The sequence below is a fragment of the Molothrus ater genome, chromosome 5 (genome assembly GCF_012460135.2).
Source record: "Molothrus ater isolate BHLD 08-10-18 breed brown headed cowbird chromosome 5, BPBGC_Mater_1.1, whole genome shotgun sequence".
Lineage (NCBI taxonomy): Eukaryota > Metazoa > Chordata > Aves > Passeriformes > Icteridae > Molothrus > Molothrus ater.
In genome coordinates this window covers 34557930-34583236 of record NC_050482.2, presented here as the reverse complement: position 1 = coordinate 34583236, position 25307 = coordinate 34557930, and the positions used below count along the sequence as shown (strand labels likewise).

The window sequence follows — 25307 nt, the reverse complement described above, 5'->3', positions numbered from 1 at the left end:
ATATACATCAACAGTGATAAAAAACACGAGGTAAAGACACTAGTAGCTCAATGGTTGACATATTTATTGAAGAGCTTCCCCCACATAAGCTATTCCTATCTCATAGCTATCAGGAGAAGATCTAAAATGCAATTTCAATCAGTGCATAAAGAGGGATGTGAATTCCATTGTTTCAGGATAATTTGTGTTTTATCTTAAAAAATAAAAAGAGACAGGAAAAAATACAAAAATCTCCATATCAGGATGGCATAGTGTCCTACTATGTTTCTGCACTAAAGAATCAAATCCATCTCTAAATTCAGACAGCCCCAAACCATCTATAAAAGCATTGTTGTAGTTCAGTAATTGAAAAACACCCTAAAAACATATGGAAATTATGTTTGGCCTGGTTTCCATACATATCAAAGAGGAAAGATTTCTGGCAAACCTGGAATATGTATTTTGAACATTGTATTTCTGCCAGCTGGCTTTTCACATTCTGTAGCAAGTTTGCACACTACTTTAGAAAATGTACTGAACTAGACCTGATTGAAAATCACGAAATAAATCACTGTAATAACAAACCAAACAACTTTATATGGTGGACCTAGCGGTTTCCAGTGTAATCAGCAAGTAAATTATACCGAAACTGTTGTCTTGATCACGAAATTCATGAATAAAGATGTGTGAAACTTGAAAACACTATCAATGCAGCACCTTTCTTCTGCTCTCCCGCTGCTGTTCACATCGCAGAAGAACATTTTACTTTGCTCGCAAGCGTTTCATTACAGATCGGTGCTCTCCCCTGCCTCACATCGACAGTAACAAATTGTTGCTCGCTGGTTACACAGGGTCCCGGCGGACCTAAACTCTGCTTGGGTTGAGTGGGTCTGGCACTGACATTACTCCTGTGCCTGGGAGAGGCAGGGGACACAAAGCCCTCGCTCAGGAACAGAACAGAGCGGTTCTTTGCCAGAGCAGGCGCTGGGGACAGGGAACACGGGGAGGGTCGGCAGCCAGGGCAACAGGGAGTGTAAACACATCGCCCGGGCCGTTCTCGGGCGGCACGTCCATCTCTGCACTTTTCTTTTACCATCCTCTCCGTTCTTTTTAATGTGATACAGCCAAAACCAGTCAGGATGGATATTAGCAGGGGGAAGGCAGTCAGAAAAGCGACCCCCGAGGGAAGAGCTGAACAAGAAGGTGGATTCGGATCCCCTGACCGGGTGGCGAGGTCGGGTGGGGTGGCGAAGGCGGACCGGCTGCTGACACGCCATCGCAGAGGCTCCAGAAGGGTAAGAAACTTGTTTTATTCCTTTCTCGAAACGCTGTTTTTGTAGCAGCGTAAAGCTGCATGCGTGGACACGTGATTTTTTGTAACCAGGCGCCCAAGATCCCACAGGCCTTGCGATGCATTAACACCGGGTGCCTCCCCGTTGTGCTTCCCCAGACACACAGCCCGGCCGCACAGCGCCGTTACCGGGGCCAGTCTTTTAACGTGGACAACGCGGCGCCAACAGCCCCCGGCAGCACCGCTGCGAGCGGCTCCCGCTGCCGCACGGCCCCCAGCGCCGGGCCGGTGGGGAAGCGGTGCGGCCGGGCCCTCCCCGCGCGCTTTGGGCGGCCGCCGCGCAGGCGCCCGGCGGGCCGAGGGGAGGCGGACCGGGCCGGGCCGGGCCAGCAGCGGGGCTCGGGCCGGGCCGGCAGCGGGGCTCGAGCCCCGGCAGTGCGGTGGCCGCGGCTGCACCATGCCCGTGCGGTTCAGGGTGAGCCGAACGGGAGCGGGGCCCGGCGGGGCGGGCGCGGCCCCGGGCGCAGGGGGCGGCAGGAGCTGGGCTGCGGCCGGTCCGGGGTAGCGGGGAAGGGAAGGGCCCTGCGCTGCGGCACCGGCCGGTAAAGGCAGAAGGAGTTCTGTCCTTCTGTCGGGTGACAGCGGGTCCAGGCTGTGTTTGTTCTTGAAATCGTTTACTTGAAGACATAAGATACATGTTTGTGGTTTTGGTTTTTTAAAATTTTAAATTACTTTTTTGGTGCATGAAATGCTTCCAGGTTTTCTCAGCAATACTTTTTGTTCTCCGACGGGGGTGGGTTTGGAAGATGCAGAGCAGGCTGCCAGCTTAGCTCATCCTGCAGCAGCGTGTTGGTGATTTTCCTCCCTTCGGAGAGGTGTTACCGGCGGGAGCAGTGGAACGGGATGTGCGCCGGTGGATTGACAGACTCCTCTGTGTTTGCTGTAGGGACTGAGTGAATACAAGAGAAACTTCAAATGGAGGAGCCCAGAGTTTTGTAGCCCGTCCCAACAGCAGAAATCCTTGTGGGCAGGACTTCGGTCGGATCAGTTTGGTGAGTGCCCCTGGAAGCTGCCCCCTTGGTTGCAGCCAAGGCCCGGAAAGCTTTGCTGTGATGAGTGCATGGCCACAGTGAACTGGGGCTGTTTACAGTTTGTGCACTTTGCCATGAAATTAAAACTATAGTCTTAGTCATCATTTAGATAGAGTGTGATTTTGAACTCCGTATTCTTTACGGCTACGCTGAAACTTTCTTTTCAATTAGTGCTATTTGTATAAACCTTGGGAAAAAAAGTAGTTTCTGACATGCAGCATAAGCTCAAACCCAAACATGAAACACAGGTGCAGTGTTAACTCATCAAGGATGTGTCGAGGGTGGGATTGCTTTATTTGTGATGTATGGAAATAGTAAATAAAATCCCATTTTTAAGGGGAGACTAACTTGGGGCAAAGTTTGATAGAGTAAAATTGTTATGAGCCTGACAGGTACAGCTAACTGAAAGAGGTCAGCCACTACAGCAAAAGTCTTGTGATACTGTAGTGTAGGATTTAAGGATTGTAGACATTATCATGACAGGAAAGTGTGGGGATAGAAAGCAGGAGGAAAAGGAAATAGCAGTTGGATTGAAAGACCTGTAGGGAGCTAAAGAAGAGGAGTAAGCTGAAAAGTGATGACAACTGCAGTGCTTTGAAAAAGAGTAGTAAAAAATAGTAATTATTGTAGTGGCACAAGGCAGAGTAAAAAAAAATTGGTGCTGTACACTGCAGCTGCACTATGCAGTCTGTGTAATTAGAGTACAATGCATTCATTCTTACAATAATAAGTGTTCTGAATTTTGGCCTTGTAATTAAGAACTGACTACTGGCAATAGGGTTGACCACGTTCTTTTCACTGGCTGTTAGTTTTCTTGTTCATCTCCCAGAATCAATTTGCACAGGGTTGCCCTGTGGACATTTTTGCTATATAGGGTTTAATCCAACATGATTCTGGAGCACCATGTTCCTGTCTGTTTAGTGGAAAGTCATTTGCAGATAGGAAAGAACACAGAATTTCACAGCCATGCCTGTAATTCATAGTCTGTCACTGCTCCAAGCTTTCTAGAAATCAGTTATGTGATTTCAGTTTATTGTTGTTATAGAGTGATATTATGTCTTCAGTGAATGTTTTTGTTATATCTAGTATGGCTTTTTCTCAGGAATCACTAGAGAACCAAAATTCATTTCCAAGAGAAGAGTACCTTACCATAATCCACAGATTTCGAAGTCCCTTGAATGGCCAGCAGACTGTGATTTGAATGACCAGCTGGAGACCGAAGCGGCAGAGTTGCACACTGTCCACAACAATGATAATGGGAATCAGGAAAAATTTGAAACACCAGAAGGACCCAGACTCCCCCCAAAAGTTCAGTCACATGTGGTAGATTCTGGTGGTGAAATAGCTCATGCCCTTGCAGAGAACAGCATGAAGAAATCACCCTCAGAAGCTCCACCAAATCAAAATGATGCATTTTCATCTCCAAAAAAGGAATCAGAAAAAATGGGTAATGGGGTAAGGGAATATGTTTTTGTTTTTTTTTAATTGACCAGTCTAAAAATTACTAACAGTAATTTCATACCCATGCTCAGCCTCTCTTGTCAAACTGTTTCACTCTTTCCTTGGTTTTGTATTTTGACATTCTTGTAGCTTCTTTGTTGGGAGAATAGTAAGTTTCTTAATTCAATAGAATTTGCTCTTCCTTTGCATCTTCAGAATGTGTCATCACTGCTGATTTCAATTTAACAAGGATTTAGCCAGTAACATGTAGATTTTGGGGTAGTTGACTATAATGAGAAAATGTACTTTTCATTCATTTTGTTCTTGAAACCAAAACCCAAACCATTGTTTTGAAAGTGTGTATTGAAAGATGTTTAAGTTGCAAAATATTGCAGGAAAGGGAACAATCATTGTGTGACCGTGGTCACAGGGGTTTTTAGGTGAAGGAAGAGATGAGAACGTTGACTCCATGTTCAGAAGGCTTGATTTATTATTTTATGATGTATATATATTACATTATAACTATACTAAAAAGAAATGGAAAGGAAAGGTTTCCTCAGAAGCTAGCTAAGCTAAGAATAGAAAAGAAAAGAATGATAACAAAGGCAGCTCAGACTCTGTCTGAGCTAGCTCGGTCCTTGATTGGCCATTAATTATAAACATCCAAGATGGGCCAATCACAGGTGGACCTGTTGCATTCTGCAGCAGCAGATAACCATTGTTTACATTCTGTCTCTGAGGCCTCTCAGCTTCTCAGAGGGAAAAATACTAAAGAAAGGATTTTTAGTGAAAAGATGTCCGCGACATCATTGTATTTTTTTTTTCATTGTCAGTTTCACAGAGCCCTTCAGAGGACAGCAGATGTAAATATCCCCAGAAATTCTGAATATCAAAGCCAGTTTGTCTGGAAGAATCCTAATGAAAAGTCACCAATACTTGCAGCTGAACAGGTAACATTACAGAATCCAAAAAGCAAATTAATACTTTCTTTTATGTATCAGCAAAGTTTACCTTTCAAAAATATTTCCTTTTTTTTTGCTCTTTTGGTGAAGGAATGACAAACTTTAATGTTGTTACAATTATGCTACACTTCTCTATAGAGAGAAAAAAAAAGTATTTGTTTCCACGTGATTCTTTATTGTGGTCAGGCCTAAGTATTTGTTCTCCTTAGGCCTTATGTTTTGCTCTTTCCTGTTCTTCTGTTTGCATTAATTTACCTGTTTTGCCCCAGTTTCTTATTCTCAGTCTCCATCTCTGTGCACATACACTTCTAAGCCCTTAAGTGTGTCTCTCTAGTGTTTTATTCTTTCATGAGAACAGCTTATATTTAAAAGTGGAGTTTTCTGATTTTAAGATAGTCTTGTGACGTTTTAATACATTTCATGAGCTTTTGGGCTTTGTAGGGTTGAAAATGCTGCTTTTTCTGGTGAGACCACAAAGAGTAACTGAGTGTGAGACTGCTTTGTGTTTTCAGTTAACTCTTACTGGGATCTTAGGAGACTTAAGATACTTAGGAGACTCAGTTTTTAGGTCATTCTACAGTGTAAAGCAGGCACTTCTGCATTTGTCTTCTCTTTCTTCAGTAAGATCTTCAGAGGCAATAAATGTTGATAACTAAGATAATCAGTATCTGTCTTTTTCTGTTGGAGTGCCAAGCAGGTGGATTTACTGCAGGATATGTTTCCAGCAGCCCCTTATCCAATGAAAACTCACGGAAATACATGATAGTACTATAGAGAAGCCAAAGGACCTTTTGAGGAAGAGGCAGTTTCCAGAAAGTCACCTTATGGAAAAAGTCAAAGAGAATTCCATTTGATTCTGTGTGCAATCAGTTTGATAATTTCTTTATTAATGCTTGTGAGCCTTGTGCTTTTTTTAGAAGAAAGACTTTTTTCCACAGCTAACACAGAAGAAGAAGAAGAAGCAGTGAGAATAAGTCTGTAGGCACTATACATGCGTGGATAAGTAGAACCTAGGGAAAATTTAATGATAAAAATTATACATATTAACAAGTTGTTATTGTTCACTGTTGATATGATTGAGAATATACCTCAATACTGACAATCCCTTTCCCTTGAAGAGATTCTGTGAAAATGTCAAAGTTATCCAAGTTAGGTTATAATTCAGACCTAAATTCTCACAGCAAATCTATGAAACATGTATGCTTCTCACATATGGCAGTCTTGAAATTTGGAACCCCATGACCACATATGAGGCAAATTCTCTACCTTGATTTATAATACTATGTTAGTTGAAAAGAAGTGGATTTTAATTTGCCCAAGCTCTAAGCTTCCAGCTCTAAAACTCAGAGCAGTTTTCTGTTACTTATGGACAGGACATGTACTGAGGACTCATATGGAGGTTTTATGGCATGCCTTTAAAAAACCATGATCCTACATACAGCTCTGAAGGAGAACAAAAAAGAAAATAAACAAATAAACAAAACCTCTGATAGTAAATTTCAGTAAGAACAGTGTTTGATAACAGGTTTAACTGTGTCTGTCTTGGTCACTTTTAAATGTATTTAAATTTGTCTTTAATTTCTCCTAGAAGTTCATTAGTCTGCACATGCTATATTTTTACAGATGACTGTCTCTCTGCTCATATGTGAGTGTATGTGTGTGAATAAGTTAACAGATTTTGAAAATTTAGCCTTAAGATAAACAAATCACACTTTTCTTTGTTTTGTTTTCTTCCTCCCACGCAGCTGATTTGCAACACAAAGAAATCCATACCTCTGGTTAAACCTCCTGCCATTACTTCTGAAGCTGCATATGAGAGAAATTCCAAGGGGTCTCCTCCTGTTAAGAGTCCACAAGAGAGAGATGGTTCAGAAGAGGAAGAATTTCTGGTGTGTTAACAAGTAAATACTTCCCAGAAAGAAAAGCTTTAGTAGTAGTTCTGCAGTTTTGGTCTGTTCTGTATGGGGGTGGGTTAAGGTTGAAATTATTTAGTGTTGCTAGTGACACTGGACTCAGTGGTGGTTTTGCTGTATGAGACCGAAGAGTTCTGTACAGCTCTGCTCTTTGGGGGCTCTGTAGTGGGTCCTCTATAGAGCATTTTTTTTTAGTTTTAAGTTTCTGAGTTTTGAAGTGATTTTACTTTTTGTTGTTGTTCCAAATTGATGCTTTATTTTTAGTAGTTAGGATAGTTTCTGCAATCTAAATCTCTGATTTATACTCTGATTGGTACTGTTGTTGTATCTTGGTGTGCAGTAGGGCTAGATGGGAGGTCTGAAACTTTTGAATTTCATAAATCAGAGATAGTGATTTTTCTCCTCACAGTGGCAAGCAGTATCTGTATTCTTTCCATGTCAGCTGACTTTGCTTCCACTGGGCATACATCTTCCTTTTTTTGCCTTTCTGAGTCAGCTCCCTTATGACCTGTTCCAAAAAGCTGTCATTCTGTTTTTTTAGGAATCTTCTGGCCTGGGTTGTACCAGCTGTGTGGTGCTCCCAGTTAATCTGAGTCTCCTCACCACCCATCTCTATTGCTGACAGAACAGAAAGGGCCATTGTGAGACAAGGTGTTCGTGAGGACCACTGCTGGGCTAAAGGTGTACTTAGCATGCAGTGCCTTGGCTTAAACTAAGCCATTGGTACTCCTGAGGGGATTGTTGGCTTGGAGGCTTTATCATTTAAAACTCAGATCTGCCCAGTTCTTTAAATCCCATCTGGGGGTGAGAAATTTTATGTCCCCTTTTCCTTCTTAGTAAATATGAAAAAAGCTTGAAAAGCCTGAGGCTTTCAGGAAGCATTTATCTGGTTTTAATACTGGAATTTCAGGTCATTTTTCAAGAACAGCTAATAAGCAAGAGGAGTCATGAGAAGGGAATTTTTGTGAAAATACCTAAAAACTTGTTTATAGCAATACCTCATCTCTGATCAGTATCTTGAAAAGGTTTTGGGGGATTTTGGTGGGTTTCAAATTTTTTTTTTTATTTGAATTTGAACAATATCTGTGAAGATCTCTAGCATAATTGGAAGTCATGCATTGCATTTCTGAAAGAATGAAATCAGGAAAAAATCTTCGGTGTAAAACCCAAGCAAATCAATCTAAACATTTGTAAAACAAAATAAATATTTTAAAGTTTACCTTTTGGACTCAGGTTAGAATGTGTAGATATTGCATTATTTTATTTCTGTGTTTCATGTTGAAGTAATTCTGTAAAGTGGTCAAAATGGATCATCTAGCTAGCAGAATGTTGCACTCAATCTTAACTTTGGCATTTTGCTAGTTTATTTTTATCTTAAAAAAGAATGTGGTATTCTTGTTTGTATTAAATATTCAAAACAGCTAACATGAAAATTAATTGTTTGCAAGTGCTTGATGTCAAAAGAAATATGAGGGTTTTCAGATTGTTAGCTAATGTGGTATTTTTAAAATTATCTTTGCCTTAGAGTAAGAGGGAAGAACCGTTTCAAAAACCAGCAGAAGATGCAACAAAACAAGGGAAATCAGAACAGAAACATCCTAAACAAAATAATAAGCAACATATCAGTCCAAAGCCCCTCACTTTACATACAAGTCGTGGGTATGTATAAAATAGGAAAACCTAGACTAGTGAGTAGGTGTACAGTGGCCCAGTGTTTAGGATGATGGACTATGGACCTTTAACCACACCATGCTGCAGTTGCAGGGCCAGATGCTCCTTGCAATACTGAGATTGAGCTGCTTGTGGGTACATCTAAACCTGATTTTAATTTCCATCCTCTTCTCTGGGCAGCAAAGTGGAAGCTTTGTAACCACTCCTGTTCAGTTGAACCTTGTGATGCAATAACAGTAGTAGTAATGAAAACATGAGTGAAATAGAATCAGGGCAGTGCTGCTGCTTAACTTTCAACTGGTGCTTTGGAAGTCACCTTTCAAACTACTTTATCTATTGTGCCCACTCCACACCTTAAAACTGTGGTGATTGTACTTGATGTCTGCTTATTCTGGTCTGTAAAGGCTTGTGTGCCTGAGTAACAAAAGCAAACACACAAGGTAAATGAAAGAAATCTGTCCTTTTTAGAGTAATCTGGCAAGCATGAAAATGAAGTGAAATTGTATGTTATTGAGTGCTATCAGAGTATCTTTTTATTTTTGCCACATGGCCTACATTGCAAAAATTGAATTTGTATTTCCATTTCATACACATCCGAGATATGTCAAGAGCAATAAAAGCCAAGAAGTAGGCTTTAAAATGCATAGATTATTCCATCTCTCATGTCTTTGTGCTTAATGTATGCCCCAGCAATTGCTTTCATTCTTTGTGGCAGTGTTAAGGCATTAAATTGAAGATTGGAGGGGAGACTTACCTGCCTAAATGCTGGTGGATATTGGGATTTGATTACAAAATGATCACCCAAAATTCTATGAAATAAAATTGGTTTATGGAAAAGGGAGAGGATATGGTATAGCTAAAACCTTTAACTACTTGGTTTTCATACTCTTTGCAGTAGATTGTAGTCAATTTTGCAGTGAGTAATGTGCAAAAAATTCTTGATCATTTGCTGGGGCTCTTTTCATCTAAAGGCAAATTTCTGCCTCTTATGCCTGCAGTGTAGTAGCACAAGACAAAATTCTCTTAAAAATCACTGGGCAAATAGCTCAAGTTGCCAATATGCAGACAGGATTGTTACTTGTATGCAAGCTGTGTTGCAATGCATGGACTGCTTTTGCAGCAGAATGACTGGGATCAGGTTCAACAGTATTGTGTTTTTTGTGCTAGTCCATTGGTTTGGCAACCAAAAGTGAAGGATTTCTGTCAGTTTTAAAGAAAAGGACATATTGAGAGAAATTTTGAATATAAAGGGTTTTTTGACCTTCGTAGTTTTCTTTTTACATTCATTTTATTCTCTGACTTCAGACTTTTATGACCTATTTCTGAAGAAGGATTGAAAAATAGGGCTTTTCCACCCCGTGCTGTATATATAAAAATTAAGTTGGTAATGTTCTGAAGCATGATTAAATCCAAAAATATCTTTAGATTTAAGCTGATACATCCACAGTTCAGTGCTTAAGGACTCGAAGTACTACTTACTGCCTCCTATAGGTTACATGATGTTAATTTTTCTGTGTTTGTATGCGTGTGGCAGAAGGGAAAAATGAACCCATCTTTTCAAGTACTGAGGCCTTTTGAAGATCAAAGCCAGTAGGACGTAGATGAATTATTCTGACCAGTGTTCTGGCAGTCAGATGTTTCCAGCAGCTCACCCCACCCATATGCAGTGAGCCTTTAAAATGGAGTTTATAGAAGGAAATGTCTCAGACACATTAATGACAAACCATGCATTTTTACTTAAATGTACCTTCATCAGTGACTTAAATCAAGGTTCCACACTTTGCATTGAAGAAATTGAGGCTGATGTGTGCATTATGTTCTGGCTGTCAGGGCAAAAGCTTCTGGTGGAGGTGTTGCAAGGAAAAAACAGTAGGAGTAAGTACTTGAAGGACCGCCAACTGTGAATGAGTATTTTTCACAGCTTTCCTCGTTGTGTTGGTTTGAGTTCTTGTTTGTGCCTGTGTTTTTTGTGTCTCACTGGCATTTAGGTGCAAGTATATTTATGCTTGTTGAGTAACTTTAAAAGTGCTCTTAAAGAGTATTTTGGATCTCAAACTTTACCCTTTTTTTTTCCTCCTCATTCTTGATTTCTTAGGAAGATGAACACTGAATATAGGTCAAAATTTTTGTCTCCAGCCCAGTATTTCTACAAAGACGGAGTTTGGTCTCGTATTAAGAGTAAAGCTCACAACCAGGTGAGTATTCTTAGAAAATCTGAAGCCCGAGTATGCTTTGTAGTTTGATTTTTAGATGCAAAACTTTGAATTGTGTTATTTATAAGATACAGCTTTGAGATTGTAGTGCTAATGACTCAAGCTCCCAAAGGTGAGTATGCAAAGACAATTAGATTCTGACAAGTCAGTATAATACATAGGAAAAAGAAAAAAGATTATGAGACTAAAAAAATTATTAATGTGTCCAAAGCAAGGGAGAAATTTTGTTTCCTGTACAATCAGGTTCATTCAGGACAGTCTCTTGTGACAGGTAATGTTATTCTTGATGTTCAGCCCAGTTGTAACAAGCAGAAGTGTTCAAAATACGGGGTTGAATGATAGGAGATTCCAAGGGAATAAAACCAAAATGTATCAGCCTAGGTTGGCTTTATGGTCAGGCACAGTTCGGTAGCTTACCATGCCTGAATCCATTAAATGCAATCCACTGAATTCTGTCATACACAACATAAAATAGAGAACTTTTCTTGCAAGTTTCAGTCTGTGTATTTTCTTGTCATTTATTCAGAAACTGCAATCCATATTATACTGTACATGAAGTCATCTGACAGAGCTGTGAAAATGCTGAGTAGCTTCAAGACCACAACATTTCTTAGCATTATTAAGTGTGATTCCTGAGTTAGTCAAGGAAATCAAAACCATTAATAATGTGCTAAGAAACTGCTAGAGCTAGCTCTGCAACTCTGATTTCACTGAATTGACGTAGTCTTCTCCCTGATAGAGAAGATAGAGGAGCCTTTGTGAGCTGATAGAGGGAGCCTTTGTAGGGCACCTGTGTGGCAAATACTTGGAAATGTGGATTTCTTCATCACTTTGGACCATGGTGATGTGGAAGGTAGAACTGGAGGAAATGGTTCTAGGGTGCTGGGCTTTGAGAATATAGGTTCTCTTTGAAAATAAGGTTATCTGAGAATTGCAGGAGTAGTCTGGTAGCTTTCAGTTCTGTGTTTTTGCTAGATTTAATATAGCAAGTAATTTTGCTTTTAGCAAAAAGAAAGAATTTCGGAATATATACAGAGAAATGAGAAATAGATCTCAATATTTAAAGTATATTAAAGTATGAGATGATTCATAATCTGAGTTTGTGTATGCATGCATGAGACAATCCATTCTTTGTAAATAGCCTCAAGAGGATGTTAAAGGACTGAAAAGAAGCAAAATTTTAATTTTTATATGCATTGATATATGCATTAGACTTACTGTAACTAAGATTGCAAAATTTTATGAACTATTGCATGCAGCCTAAATGGTATAGTGAATGTTTCTGTAGAATATTATGTCATTTTTCTGGCGTATAATACTTTAATTTGTTGATGTTGCATCATGAAAGATTCAAACCAATAAGGAGCAGTGCTCAGCTTTAAGAGCAATTGAGTGGTAGGCAACTAAAGGGTGAGCCTTGGGATATGATGTGTTTGTGGCACAGTCAGCTGGGAGGAGTCACTGCAGTACAGTGAGGGAAAAGAATGAGGAGTTTGCAAGTGGAAGATGGATGGTCAACTTTACATGTGGCATTTAATTAGAGTGTATGAAAAACCAAGGATTTCCCACACTGTCACGATATGTTTGGAGTGCATCAGACTTTTCCACAGAGATTTTCTTGCTGAAAAGGGATTTGCAGGAAACTAGAAAGAAGTTGCTTGGCATGTGGGTGACTTTCTGTCCAAAGCAGGCTTTCTGGAGTTCTGAGTCCAAACAGGCAAATGCCATTATGGAATCGTGGTGTGACCGTAGCCATAGTGATTATTTGTAGGCTGCTTCTCTGCAATTTATTATTAAGTGTGCTTTTCAGCAGTTGACTGAAAAAAAGTCTTGTCTAATTATGCTTTTGAAAAATTAATGTGAGCAATTCGTAATTGCAGTTGGACTCCCTAGGGCCTGTGTCCTGCTGAGTCAATGCTGCCTGCTGAGTTGCTGAAGGAGATGGTTGTCCTTTGTACTTCTTCACAATTCACAGGAGACTTAGTATTCTTCCTCCTCCTGCAGTACCCTCTTGCTCTGGATTTACATTCCTTCTGTTCTGGCTATCATAATTAATTTTTTATTCTTCTAGTTCAAGTGAGTAATCCAGTAAATCACTTGCACATCAAACTTCAAATTCTCTGAAAATGACAAGCGTATCTTTTTAATGGGCTAATCTTTGGAAGTTTAGTGGGTCAAATTGTGGGCTGTTAGCTGGATATCCATCTGCTGCATCCAGTTACTTTTAGTGGGATTAGCTGAGTTTAGCCCACTAACTCTGTTCCTTGCAGGAGGAATGAAGTGAAATCTATCATGAAGAAAGAATAAAAAAGAAAAGCTATGAAAATGTGGTAGAGGAAATGTCAGTATTACTTTTCTGCTCTTTGACAAATACTTATTTCTTGTGGACCATTTTTAGTCAGTCAGAATTCACACAATATCACAAAATTGTTTTTAATAATTTAAACATAAACTTCTTGGTTTTGCTTTTTCTCCCTGTACTTTAATTGTGTTTGGGTGAAGGACACAAGACAGCAAGTGTTTAAATGGTCTTAACTGTAAAATGAAGTCTGTAAAAATGTTTGAAGAGGGGGGTTATCACTTTTACTGTTTTGGAGTAAAACTGATGCCTGAACAGTTTTGTATCTCATTCTTGCAGTTACTGATGGCCTAGAAGGAATAATGTTGATGCTATGTCTTGCATACAATAGCACCCAGAGTTCTTGTATTAATCTTAACTTTTCACTAATGTTTATGTAGCTAGAGACAATTGTAGTGTTTGCAGCATACAAACTCAATATTACACATACACATAGGTCTGTTGATTTGAATTTATCATAAGTTAGTGGGGAATGTATTTTTGAGTGTTGATATTTATAAATCTAAATTAACTTCCTCAAGCTTGGCAAAAAACTGGTGGAATGCCAGTGCAGACTTTATTTGTTAGAGGGCTTTTTTTGAATCTCAGGGAGGCAGCATAGAGCCATGTTGGCAGATTTTTAGTATTTAGCTTCTTTCTTAGACTGAAGTAAAGTTACAAAGGTGATAATAACAATATCACTCTTGAGTGTTGAGAGGAAAAATAAGAAATTGAAAAATAACTCTGTATTCTTCTCTTTAGGCATCTCAAAACACCCTAAATTCCATGTGGTATATGGAGGTTGGTTGCATCCAAGTTACTCTTTCAGTGTTTGGAGCACTGTGTCTGAGCGCTGATGGAAAAACTAGAATCCAGCACTAAACTTATTCATAGTTACTGCATAAATTTTTGTGCTTTTGGAATGAATAATTGCCAATTTTGCTTTGGCTTCATGGCTCAAACATGCTTACTGAATATATTATATTTGCTTTCCTCTTCTTACATGTACTGTGGCATGCAATGCAATGTTTGTGCTGTGGCTGGCCCTGTATTATGTATGATAATTTGCTTTTCTCTCCTAGCTGCCAGTAGCTAATGCAAATATTTATAGTAGCCTAATAGTGAAGTTTAAACAGCTGTGAAACTTACAGAACCTTGATGTCTAGGTGAGAGAGCTTCGAGAAAGAGCAAAGGCTTACAGGCAACGAGTGGAGGGAACACACTTCTCCCGATACCATTTCAATCAGATCCTGTCTGATTATAACAGTCTTTGGGATGTGTCCTCAACTTCCAGTTCAGAAGAAGCAATCAGCAACAACATCAGAGCTCTAGATCTTGCTGGGTAAGGTTGTCATTCCTGCCTGTTATTCTGCAGCTTTGAAACTGAGCAAAATACTGAATATAGACTTGTATGGAAGTAGTTGTTTTTTGAGCACTTCTCATAATCTAATTTGCTGTTTAAATTGAAAATATAGCCCTCATTTACACTGCATTTTTGGAAAGAGTCTTCATAAAATCTAGTTTGAAAATGGGATGTGCTTAAGCATCAAATAAAATTGCAGTGGCAATTTAACCATTCATCATGTCAACCATACTAGTTTTTAATGTCTGAGCTGTTGTTCTTGCAAAGAACTGAACTGGATGAATATGTTCTGTACAGACACATGTGTATTGTGCAAATCAGAGGTACAAAATGCTGTGTTCTTTCTTACCCAGTGTTTCTGAAAAAGAGGCTGCAGCAAGCCCTGAAGTGCTACACCAACCTGACTCCAGAGAACAAGCTCATCAGGACAGCACAAAGAAAGACATGTCAGATGCTTTAACTGTTCCAGTCAAAAGACGTTTAGTTTGGGATGAACAAGAAGGTACTGAAGAAAAGAAGATCAACAATTAACAGAAGAGAAAGAGGAAGAAAAGTCAGATGAACAGGCTGCAGTCATGGCCCAGCAATTAGAAGAAAACAATAAGGATGCTAAAGAAGACAAGAAAACTGAAGGGTAAAACGGAATGGTTTTTTGATATGTATATATGTGTATATATATATATACACACACACACGTGTATATATATATACACCTACGTTTGTAGGTTAAATAGTTTTTGTATTAAAGTGTAAATTAGTGTGGTAGTATTTCTGTTTTGAACAGTACAATAAGGAATGAGAAGGTTTAAGACACTGAGCTGGTTGAGGGAAGTGGACCTATGATTAAAATACTGTATTTCTGACTTGCAAGACAGAAGTTTCTAAAATCATGAATGATTCTAATGGTTTTCTCCAAAGCTATGAAATATGCAGTATGGGCCTCTTAGAACAGACTGTTCATTACACAGCAGCCAAGTTCAGTGAAAATTAAAGTTCATGATTTGTTTCAAGTTGACAGTGTAGAATTTGATAGGACAGGATACATGCTAATACTGTACTTAGGCATCTATTTTTCTTAAAAATTTCATGGACAAAGATTAAGGATTTAGGAGAAGAAAATAACTAATATCCAGTAATCACTGGTGGTTATGTTACTAAGCGGTGGGAAAAATGTGGAGGGGTGTGCCCAAACATTGGGAGATCAGCTCAGTATGTGCATAGTACAGTATTTGACATTTGAGAGATCCAAATTGTATCTAGTTTCAGAAGTCACTGGCTTTTTACTGTGCAAATTTTGCATACCTTTTTTTGTAGAACAGTATTTTAGTTTGATGGACATATAATTCTGAATAGCTTTGACCCTTGTAGCCATTTCAGCTACACATTTTGTATTCCTCATTGCATTTTTTCTTTGGTGTTGCAGCACTAATCAAAGATAAGAAATTGTAATTGTCTCCATTTGGAGTAATACCATGTATTCAAACAAAAAAAAAATTGAGATGTTAATGATGTTGATAGATATTAAATGCAGGCTTTCAAAACCATCACCTAGAAACCTTTCTAAGTTTCTATTTAATTCTAGAGATAGTCTAGTTCATAGATGTCTCTGATTGACATTGTCCATTTTCTGTCATCTTGTTATGTGTGTTCTGAGATGTGCACTGGACTCAGCCATGCAGAGCAGCTTAATTCTTGCATGTTACACCTTCTTGAGAGCTGGAAATGAGGAATTCTTTGCCTAGATGTGTCTATCATGTACTGATAGAATCAGGTTTGTGGATATGCTGCCACCTCCTTTTGAAATGCACCTGGAGGCAGAGGACTGAAGTGGTAGTGCTGATGTGTATTATATATACATATATAATGTATGATATATTTATTTACATCATATGATGATGTGTATCTAATCACCTAGGGGCTATAACCATTACAGAAATTTGGGATATTTGGCTTCAGTTCCACCACATTGACTGAAGGATGTCAAACCCACACTCCCACCTCTTAGACAGCAATCATGTTCAAAGTTTTTCTGGGTTCAAAGTTTTCCAGCCCTGCTATTGAGCCTCTGTATTGTGCAGCAGTATGCTCAGGGTTTTTCAGGACAAAGAGAGCCTGGATATATAGCTTGAGATTGTTCAAAATACAGAAATTGAGGCTTAAAAGCTGGGATCCAGGACTCCCCTTGGCAAGTGAATGTTTTAGCTACTGGCTGTTGGGGTGTTAAGGCCTTAACTGTCTTGCCTTGGGCTTCATTGTAGGAATGGATTGGAAACAAAGCTTGAGTGCAAGACTCCTGAGTCCTTCCTTAGCTAATCCTTTAATCATTACTCATTTTTTTTTTTCAGTGAGAATGCCTTAGTATTGAACACTTCTGCAGCTGTGTCAGATTCTTCTGTATCCTCAAGGAGAAGCAGCAAGCACCCCACTCTGAAGCTGAGAGCTCTTGCAGGAGCCCCAAGGACTCATCATAATCACACTACCCCAGCTGTTGGTAAAAACACTTGTAAATGCAATGCAATGTTTCAAGAACTAAAGAAAAAGTACATAATTGAATTAATTTATTATGTTACTTAATGTAATAAGGCATTTTTCATCTTTTCCAATTCCAAACAGGAGGTACAGTTCTAGCATCTGCTCCTAAGTTCAAGTCTTCATCTTCACCTCAGAGAAGGCAAAACTTAGCAGCAAACCCTACAAAAAAAGAGTCCTTCCAGGTGAGCCAGAAAACAGACTTACCATGATGAATTTTAAGTGCTCTTTTAAAGTAATAATTAATAATTTATTTAAGAAATCTTTTTCTTTAGTTGTTAGTTGCTGTCTTAAAATTGTCAGTATCTGTGACTAAAAAAGGCATGTCTGAATACTTAGGGTTTTTTGGGATGTCAAACAAATGAGTTGAGACTACTGGAGTGAGATTAGATATGTTTCATTTTGGCCTCTTTGGCTAAATGCACAGGATCCATTTACAGAAAAATAAAAAAGTTGCCAATAGAATTTCCCCTTAATGTTACTGTAGCCATTGATATAGGGCACAACTCCAGATTGCTTGAGTTGGAAGAAATTCAAGAGGGAGAGGTTGGGTGCTTATTTAAAAGGTAGGTTAATGTGCCATAATAGTTTCACTTTTCCATTACTTCTGTGCTGCTTTTACTTTACTTGCAGCTTTGGTAGTTACTTAAAGAAAAATAGAATCATTTAGGAGTAGTTATCCTCATTGTCAAGTTGTGCTTGCACTGTATTGTACAAAGAGAGCTACCATTTGACTGCATGCATCCTCTGCAGTAAGTTCTGTAACAGAAGCAGGACAATTGCATGAGTTGATTATGTTACTGTAAAATCTAAAAAATCACATTTTTAGAAAATAAGCTCTTGGTTTGATCTGATTAAATTACTTTCAGTCAATGTTAAATACTTTTTATTAGGAACAGATTCTCTTTACACTCACAAGCTTGGAATACTTTTTCTTTTAGTACTTGCATGAGAAGTATAAAATTGTAAAGTCAACATTTGCTGCATATGTGAGAGTCTGTACTTGGAGACTGTATATGAGATGTTGTGGTTTTGTGCTTTTTATGATCCTTCCTTTTTTTTCTTTCTATTATGTTTGTAGCCTGATGTGAAAATGGAAGCCACTTCACTCTTTAACTCTGCACCAGCTGGGCTGGGAACTGTGGATCCTCTGCCACTTAGGCAGGATCAGTGGCCTCCTAAAAGGGTTGCTGATGAACAAGTTTCTCCTGCTTCAGCCCATCAAGAACAGTCAAAGTCAGCAAAAAGCTGCTCTGTGTCTTGCTGGAGTCCCTCTCATCGTATTCAAGGGACACTTAAAGATCCAGAATTCCAGCATAATGGTGGGTTTTGTTTATTAAGTCTGTGTTAGACTGATGCAGGATGTAAGTGACTACTGTGCAGTGCTTAGGCCAAGAGGTGCTGAGCTTGCTGCCTTACAGTATCTACAAAGATTGTGCTGTTTACAAACAAAAGCTTTTTAACTATATGGTTGGTTAGTCTTGCTGAGGAAATGTGTACAACATCCATCTTCGTTTCAGATTCCACTGATATCACTGTATTACAGTGATCAGTTTGTTGTCTGATTTTGCTTTATTCATTTCAATAAATACTGATATCACTGTATTACAGTGATCAGTTTGTTGTCTGATTTTGCTTTATTCATTTCAATAAATACTACTCATGAGAATAATTTGGTTTAGCATGAACAGCTCTAAATTTTAATATTTAGGCTGCAACTGGATGGTGTGACACTCTTCCAACTGCAATTGCTAACTGCAGTGTTTAAGTGGGACCTCTATGATGTAGTATTATTTTGGAAGAGTTGTGGATTTCTGAGAGGTAAGCTGCTTAAAATTATTCCTGCAGGGTAAGGAAACTAGAAAACTATCTCTATAAGGTTTATTGGATATTGAGAAAAACCTTTTCTTGGCTGAGGAGGGATTTGTACTGAAGCATTTCAAAAGTGTTTAACAATGTTTAAGAGTACTGGGGATGTAAATTTGATAAAGAAAAGACTTCTTGTCCTCTTAGTCTCCATTCTGGTAAGATTTCCCACAGCTGCTTCAGGTCCCACAGTTCTTGGTCTTTTGATTACAGAGATTAGCTAAAAAGAAGTATTTCTATTCTAGAACAGAACAAGCAGTTGTCAAGTTAAGCAGGAAGGTGAAATGCAGAGAATTTCCTCAGAAAGGTTGAAATTTGCTGGTTTCTAGTTCTGCACCTTGAGTGCAGTTCATTAAGTGACTTATAGCATGTACCAAAGAATGGTGTCTTGAGAAGAATGCAGTGGAGCAAGATTATTTTACCTCATCTTAGGGTAAGGAGTCTGGTAGAATTTTCCTGTGGGCTATTTATAAGATTCTTGTTTTGGAAATAATGTTACACAATTTTTAGATGGTCTAAAATTAAATATTGTCTTTGGTTTGTTTTGAAATTATTCAAAACTGTGCCTTTTGACTTTTTCTCCTAGGGAATCTTGGCAATCCAAAAGCGAGAACTTTCCAATTGCCCCTTCGGGAAAGAAACCGTAATGATGAAGGTATTTCTTGTCCCAAAGTATTATTGTAAATCATGTATGTAGCCTAAATAAATTTTAACTTCTGCATTAATGTGAGATGTTTCTGAATGCAGTAAGTAATGCTGGTTTATGTGCTTGCCTGAATAGCTGTAGTGTATTTTTATCAAAATAATTTGAGCATGTTCAACCTAGTAATCTGAAGTAGGAATATGAAGGTTTAGGGAATATGATTAAACCATTAAATGTGGCTGAAAATTAGCAGACCATTGTGGCTCTCGGTATGGTTACTGTAGGTTGGTTAGTTCCATACCTTAAATTGTTTCCTGCCCACACATTTTTAAGCTTTTGTGTTGATAGCAACCAAGAGAAACTGCAACACGGCCCAAATTGCAGCTGGAGTAACTTTGGTTGCAACTTAAGGTAGCACAAACTTCAGGATAAAGGTTTTGCATCTGAGACTTTAGCCCCAGATGTGCAACATGAAATGATCCCTCTTGACTTTAATTTTCCCACCTCCCCTCTGCTCATTGTGTTAGGGGTGCTTATGGCATGCTGCTATTCTGATTGCTGTTTTGGGCTTTTTTTTAATGTTTATTTTAAAGTTAATCTATGAGAGCAGCCATTGTGCAGCTGCATCTTCTTGGCCTTTTTGTGGGCAGACACAAATAAACTCTTTCAGTAGCATGAGTCAACCAAAGTCACTGTATCTGCCATACACTTTTTCTTAGTGTGGTGTCTGCAGTTGAGCCTGGTGTGGTGCTGTGCTAGTTGCAATCACCTGGTTTGGTTCAGCTCAGGCTATGGCAGAGCAGGTTTATATCTGAATCTGATTGCAGTTTATTTATAGTTATACCACCAAAAGCTTATTTTTGTACCCCTTGGCGCTTCTTTGCTCCTTGGGTTTTAACCAAGATTCAGGCTGATTCTCTGTTTTACTCATTGCAGTTGGCTGCAAAATATGTGGGTGGTGCAGATGGCTCAGCCAAGCTTCTGTGCAACTGCATAAAACATGCAAAATCCTGTAGTACTCTGCAGCTTGCTGCACACAGATTGCTGCCCACAGCTTAAATGCTGTAGCTGCTGTTTCTTTTTTATTTTTCCCTGTGAGCTGAATGGTACTGTATGAACTTGCAGAGACAGGTGAAATGTGCCAGCTCCCAGATACTTTGTATGCCCATATTTGTTCAGGTACAAACTTGGGAGTTACTCCAATGACATGTCGGTTTGCAGAAGTGCAGTTTGCAGTTTTCTTATACTTGGGCATATAGTTGTTATACATGGTGTGTGATCCTGTTACAGGCTGTTAGGTTCACTGTATTTTAAGAATTTAGAAACTCTGCTGAAAAGTTATTTCAAACACTGACAGAATATTGGTGCTGTTTGGATTGAGTTGAGGAATTTTTCCCTGGATTTTTTTTGTTGGTGACACGTCTGGTGGCTAGTGATACAATTCTTTCTAATCCATTGCAGGAGAATGCCTGTAATTAAGGTCATTTTTCATAGAGGCCATCTCGACAGACCTGTAGCAACATTTTAATAATGCTGTTGAAAAATTATAATGTGCTTTATCAGGCAAGCAACATCAAGACTGATTAGTGATAGGAGTTTTACTGTGTGTGAAATGGACCCTGTATTCCAAAGGAAGACCCTCCAAAAGTATATTTCTAAAGCCTGCTTCTTCTTGTCTTTGTGGTAAACTTCTGTTTTCTTCAGAAGACACATTCCTTTTAGCAGCTTTTGGCACACTAGCTGGATTTGGCAGAGAAGGGCTCTTCTTAGCAGCATGGGTTCTGATATTTTAGTCATATTATTCTAAGGTTGTCTCCTTTGCTTGAAGCAGTGGATTGCTTTCAAGAATATGTCATTACCAGAGTGTAATCTATATAGATTTCAGTGGCAGAGGAACAATTCCTGAAGTCTTCTGACTCAGGAAAGTAAAGATCAAGGTGGCTTGGAGAATTGGGCAATTCCCAGGTGAACAGAGGGGTCTCATTCTGGAGTTTCTCAAGAGGTGGGCACGTAACTCTCTTAAACTTAATTAACATACTAGAGGCTTCCTTGTGAGTCTCTTCTCCAGCATGTCAGTTGCCAAGTAATTGAATTGAAGTGTATTGTGGTACTATTTTAGCATCCATTGTGAAAGAGGGCATAAAAAATATTCAAAAAAATGTCAGCTGTGTTTAAATATGTATGTTTAATCTTCCTATTTACTTTTTCCCTTGCTTTACCACAGATGACAGGCTGTCTCAGATTTCTGCTCGCTCAGCAGCATCTAGTTCTCTTGCGTCTCAGATCCTGGAACGAGCTCAGAAGAGGAAGGATTTCTGGGGCAAGGCATAGTCTCTCCTTCCTGTTGTATAGAAACTATTCAGTAAAATGATTTATTTCGTATAGCTTGTAGTGTACATTTTAAAAAATTGTGATTGTTGGTTTCACACAGCATCCTTTCACTTACCATTGATACGGCTCAAGTTTTAGGACCTGGCATCCCAATTGAAAATTAAGTATTTAAACTGATGTTGTTGAAAATTAGTGTTCTTTATATCTGAGAGTTAGGTCTTAATTCACTCTGTTACAACAGCCTTGTGAGGCTTTTTTTTACAGTGCCATGCCACCTTTTGACACTGAGATAATTATTTTTTTATGGAACCTGTATGTGACTTTTCAAGGTATTTGCTGCAGTCATGCAGTATGACCTGGACCAGTATTTAGGGGCAACACCATCGTTCATCAAATATCTCAGTTCCTTTATTTTATCAAGTTATCTTAAGGGCAGCTGTGGTATATGCATTTATGTTATTGTATGAATTGTCAGCATAACACAGCGCTGTAACAGAGTTACTTTTACTACTTACTACTGTTAACCTTTTTCCAAAAAATTCTAATTTCTTAATGACACTTACATAGAGTGTCATTAACTGTAAAACACACAGTTTAAGAAGTTTAAGAAAAGCGAAGCATTATGGTTTGTTCACTGTCCACAGGTTTTTGGCCAGGATGACTGTCAGAGTTCAGAGTGTACAATACTGCAGTTTGTCAGCTATACTAATATGAATGCTTGTCTCGTCAACTAAGAGCCATGTTAATTTCAGCTTCTCTAGAAAAAGCAAATTCAGCCACCTTAACCAGTGGTGTTCCCCAGTTCCACTTCAAACTCAGGTATTTAGGACTAGTGATCTCTTCAAGTAAACTCAAAAGAATGTTTTTTTTTTCCTTGACTTTTATATTTTAATTACCTCTTATCTTAGTTTCCTGTTTTGGGGAGACTGATTATGATTGTTACATTATGATTGTTACATGTTGCATTATGATTGTTACAGTGAAAAGTGTCTGTGATTTATGCTGACAGCTCATTTTATCTTTCCAAGTGATGCAGACAAGATAAATGAAGTAGAGGAAATATGTGGCTAGCAAGCAGTTTAGTTCTCTGTGTGGCTTCAGGTTTTAATACTACTTTATTTGAAAATTTTGTACAAGAACAATTTGAAATTTGTACACACTTGATTGCATTTTGATTTTGTATGTAATTATGTATGCATATTACTGAAAATAAAAACGGTTGTTTGCTTTGTTTCTATTTAAGTTATGCTGGATAATTTGGCAGAGCCTATTACATTGGCACTTCTCTGTTCTCTGTTTCACCTGTTCCGCTTGAATATCTGTAGACTTAAGAAAGACGTCACCTCAGAGCTGATCTTTAGAAAGAGTAATTTATTGAAGCTAGATATCTTGACCCTAGAAATCAGAACTGACTACAGGTATTCTAAATGGTGACTTGCAGCAGATGGGTGTTACACATGCTGGAAAGGCTGCAATGCCCAAAGGGTCAGTCCCCAATGAATTATTTAAAGAGCGAGTGAATTAGTGCTGTCCGTACCGATGATGTTAGAAAAGGGTGTTCGCTTCTTCCAGAAGTTGTATGTTACAGTGGCTTCCTACCAGTGGACTTGTTTGAAACAAATCAAGGCATTTTATTTTATCTTAAGAGCTTTTGGGATTGTCCTGTGGTGTTCACTTAATGTGTAAGTTATAATTGATCATAAAATGTCTACTGAAAGGGAAAATGTGCAACAGCATTGATGAAAATTTCCATTTTTCCTCTAAAATGATCGTTTTATATTGGAAAACTTAATGGCTAAAAGGGGAAATATTTTTTGTTCAGGATGATATGTTACTGTGATGTGGGTGCATTGATTTTGAAGTACCTATCTACATTATTCATATCAACATGTTCTCCTTGTTTTCCTGGCCAAGAGCTCTGGCCAGGAGCTCTAATCATCTGTTATTTCTCTGTGATACCTGTTAATTGACTTTTATGAACTATGTCCTCTTTCTTTGTTTTTTCCATGTTTGCCTAGTTTTCCTGGCTGTCTGACAGCTCTGTCAAGAGTTTTTGTGCAGGTCTGATTTTGAGGCCTGTAAGTGGCAGATACTATAACACCATATGTGCCAGTGTTGCTTACAGTGTTGTCTGTGGTGGCACAGGTGAGTCTGGTACATCTGAGGCAGCTCAGTTTGTCAGATGTGTGCAGTATGGCTGATGTGTATTGATTTCTGCCAGGCAGAGAATAGCTATGGTAAAGGGGGACACATTTTGTTGCAACACCAATTTAGATGTTGGAATGAAAGTTCATGGTGTCTCACACATCACTGGACATTATGTCCCATCTAAACAACTTCTAGTATGTGCCTGAAATAATCTAATTGAATTACTTCTGGACAGAGGTTTTCAAAGGGAAGTGTAGACAAAATACCCGGTTTTGAGTTACACTAGTGCAAAGCTTCTGAAGTGTGTGCTGTGGTCTTCAAAGCAGATGTAAAATTCTTTATGCATGTTCTCTGCTATTGTTTATCTCGTTCAAGAGGAATTTTGTTTTTTCTAAATATTTCAGACCAGCCTTCAAGCATATTTCCTGTTGTGCTTTCAAGCAAGCTGAACGTGGAAAAAATGTTCAAAAGTGCACCCTTTATTAATAATTACAAGTGTGTGCTGTGCACTGAATGTGTATTGTTTTCTGTCAAGGAAACTTTAGAAAAATAAGGAGGAAGGCAGCTGTCAATAGGAGATGTATCTCAGGAATAAACAACTTTGTGAGCTTGTCAACTCAAGGTCAAGATTTACAAAACCAGCACAGTAATAACTGACCCAGTCAGTACGTCTGAATGTCTTCAGCTGTTCCCAACTTGTTGCCAGCTGGTCAAGGGAGGTGAGGGAACACCTCATTGCAGTCTGCAACTTCCTTGTGAGGGGAAGAGGAGGGGCAGACACTGATCTCTTCAATGTGGTGCCCAGTGACAGGACCCGAGGGAATGGCCTAAGGATGTGTCAGGGGAGGTTTACGTTGGATGTTATAAAAAGGTTCTTCACCCACAGGGTGGTAGGGCACTGGAACAGCTCCCCAGGGCAGTGGTCAGAGCACCAAACCTGTCTGAGTTCAAGAAGCATTTGGACAATGCTCTCAGGCATAGGAAGTGACTCTGGGAATGGTGCTGTGCAGGGCCAGGAGCTGGACTTGGTTATCCTTGTGGGTCCCTTCCAACTCAGCTTACTCTCTGATTCTCTAACTGGTTTTGCATATACAGTCTGAATTAAGTCACAAAGCCCCTCAGTAAGTAGTCATCTAGTGGTACTTTAATCACTATGAGTATGTTTTGTAGGGGTTTTTCAGATTAATACATCCACATCTACTAAATTGCTGATGGATTCCTATGTGGTGAGTAACAACCTTCTGAAAACAGGTTTGGCTTTACCAATGTCAGGTAGCTGGAGTTCCCCTCTGCACCCAAGGGCCACAGCCCCAAAACCCAGTGTGTGATGCTGTAAGGTGAAAGGAAATGAAATTATTTACCACCAGCTTTCTTCTTCACTCAAAAATTCCAGGTACTAATACATTCTCCTAATCTGACTTCTGGTGTCATTGCTCTCTGGCAGGTAACAGTGGAAGAATTGCGCAGAATTTTGCAAACTGTCTTATAATTCAAAATCCAGTAATAAACCGTTACTCAGGTTAAGAAAT

At 38.9% G+C, this 25307-nt stretch overlaps 1 protein-coding gene across 1 annotated transcript; it reads left to right on the top strand.

The window, feature by feature from the left end:
- The first annotated feature begins 1084 nt into the window (after positions 1 to 1084).
- Positions 1085 to 22872, top strand: MDM1 (Mdm1 nuclear protein). Its single transcript, XM_036401238.1, is given in 16 exon segments — positions 1085 to 1274; positions 2217 to 2322; positions 3464 to 3816; positions 4635 to 4751; positions 6509 to 6652; positions 8202 to 8335; positions 10443 to 10542; positions 13661 to 13699; positions 14065 to 14240; positions 14615 to 14775; positions 14778 to 14895; positions 16607 to 16752; positions 16875 to 16975; positions 17872 to 18112; positions 19243 to 19311; positions 21524 to 22872. Coding segments are annotated over 16 exon segments (2268 nt in total). The 5' UTR covers positions 1085 to 1118; the 3' UTR covers positions 21631 to 22872.
- The last annotated feature ends 2435 nt before the right edge of the window (positions 22873 to 25307 follow it).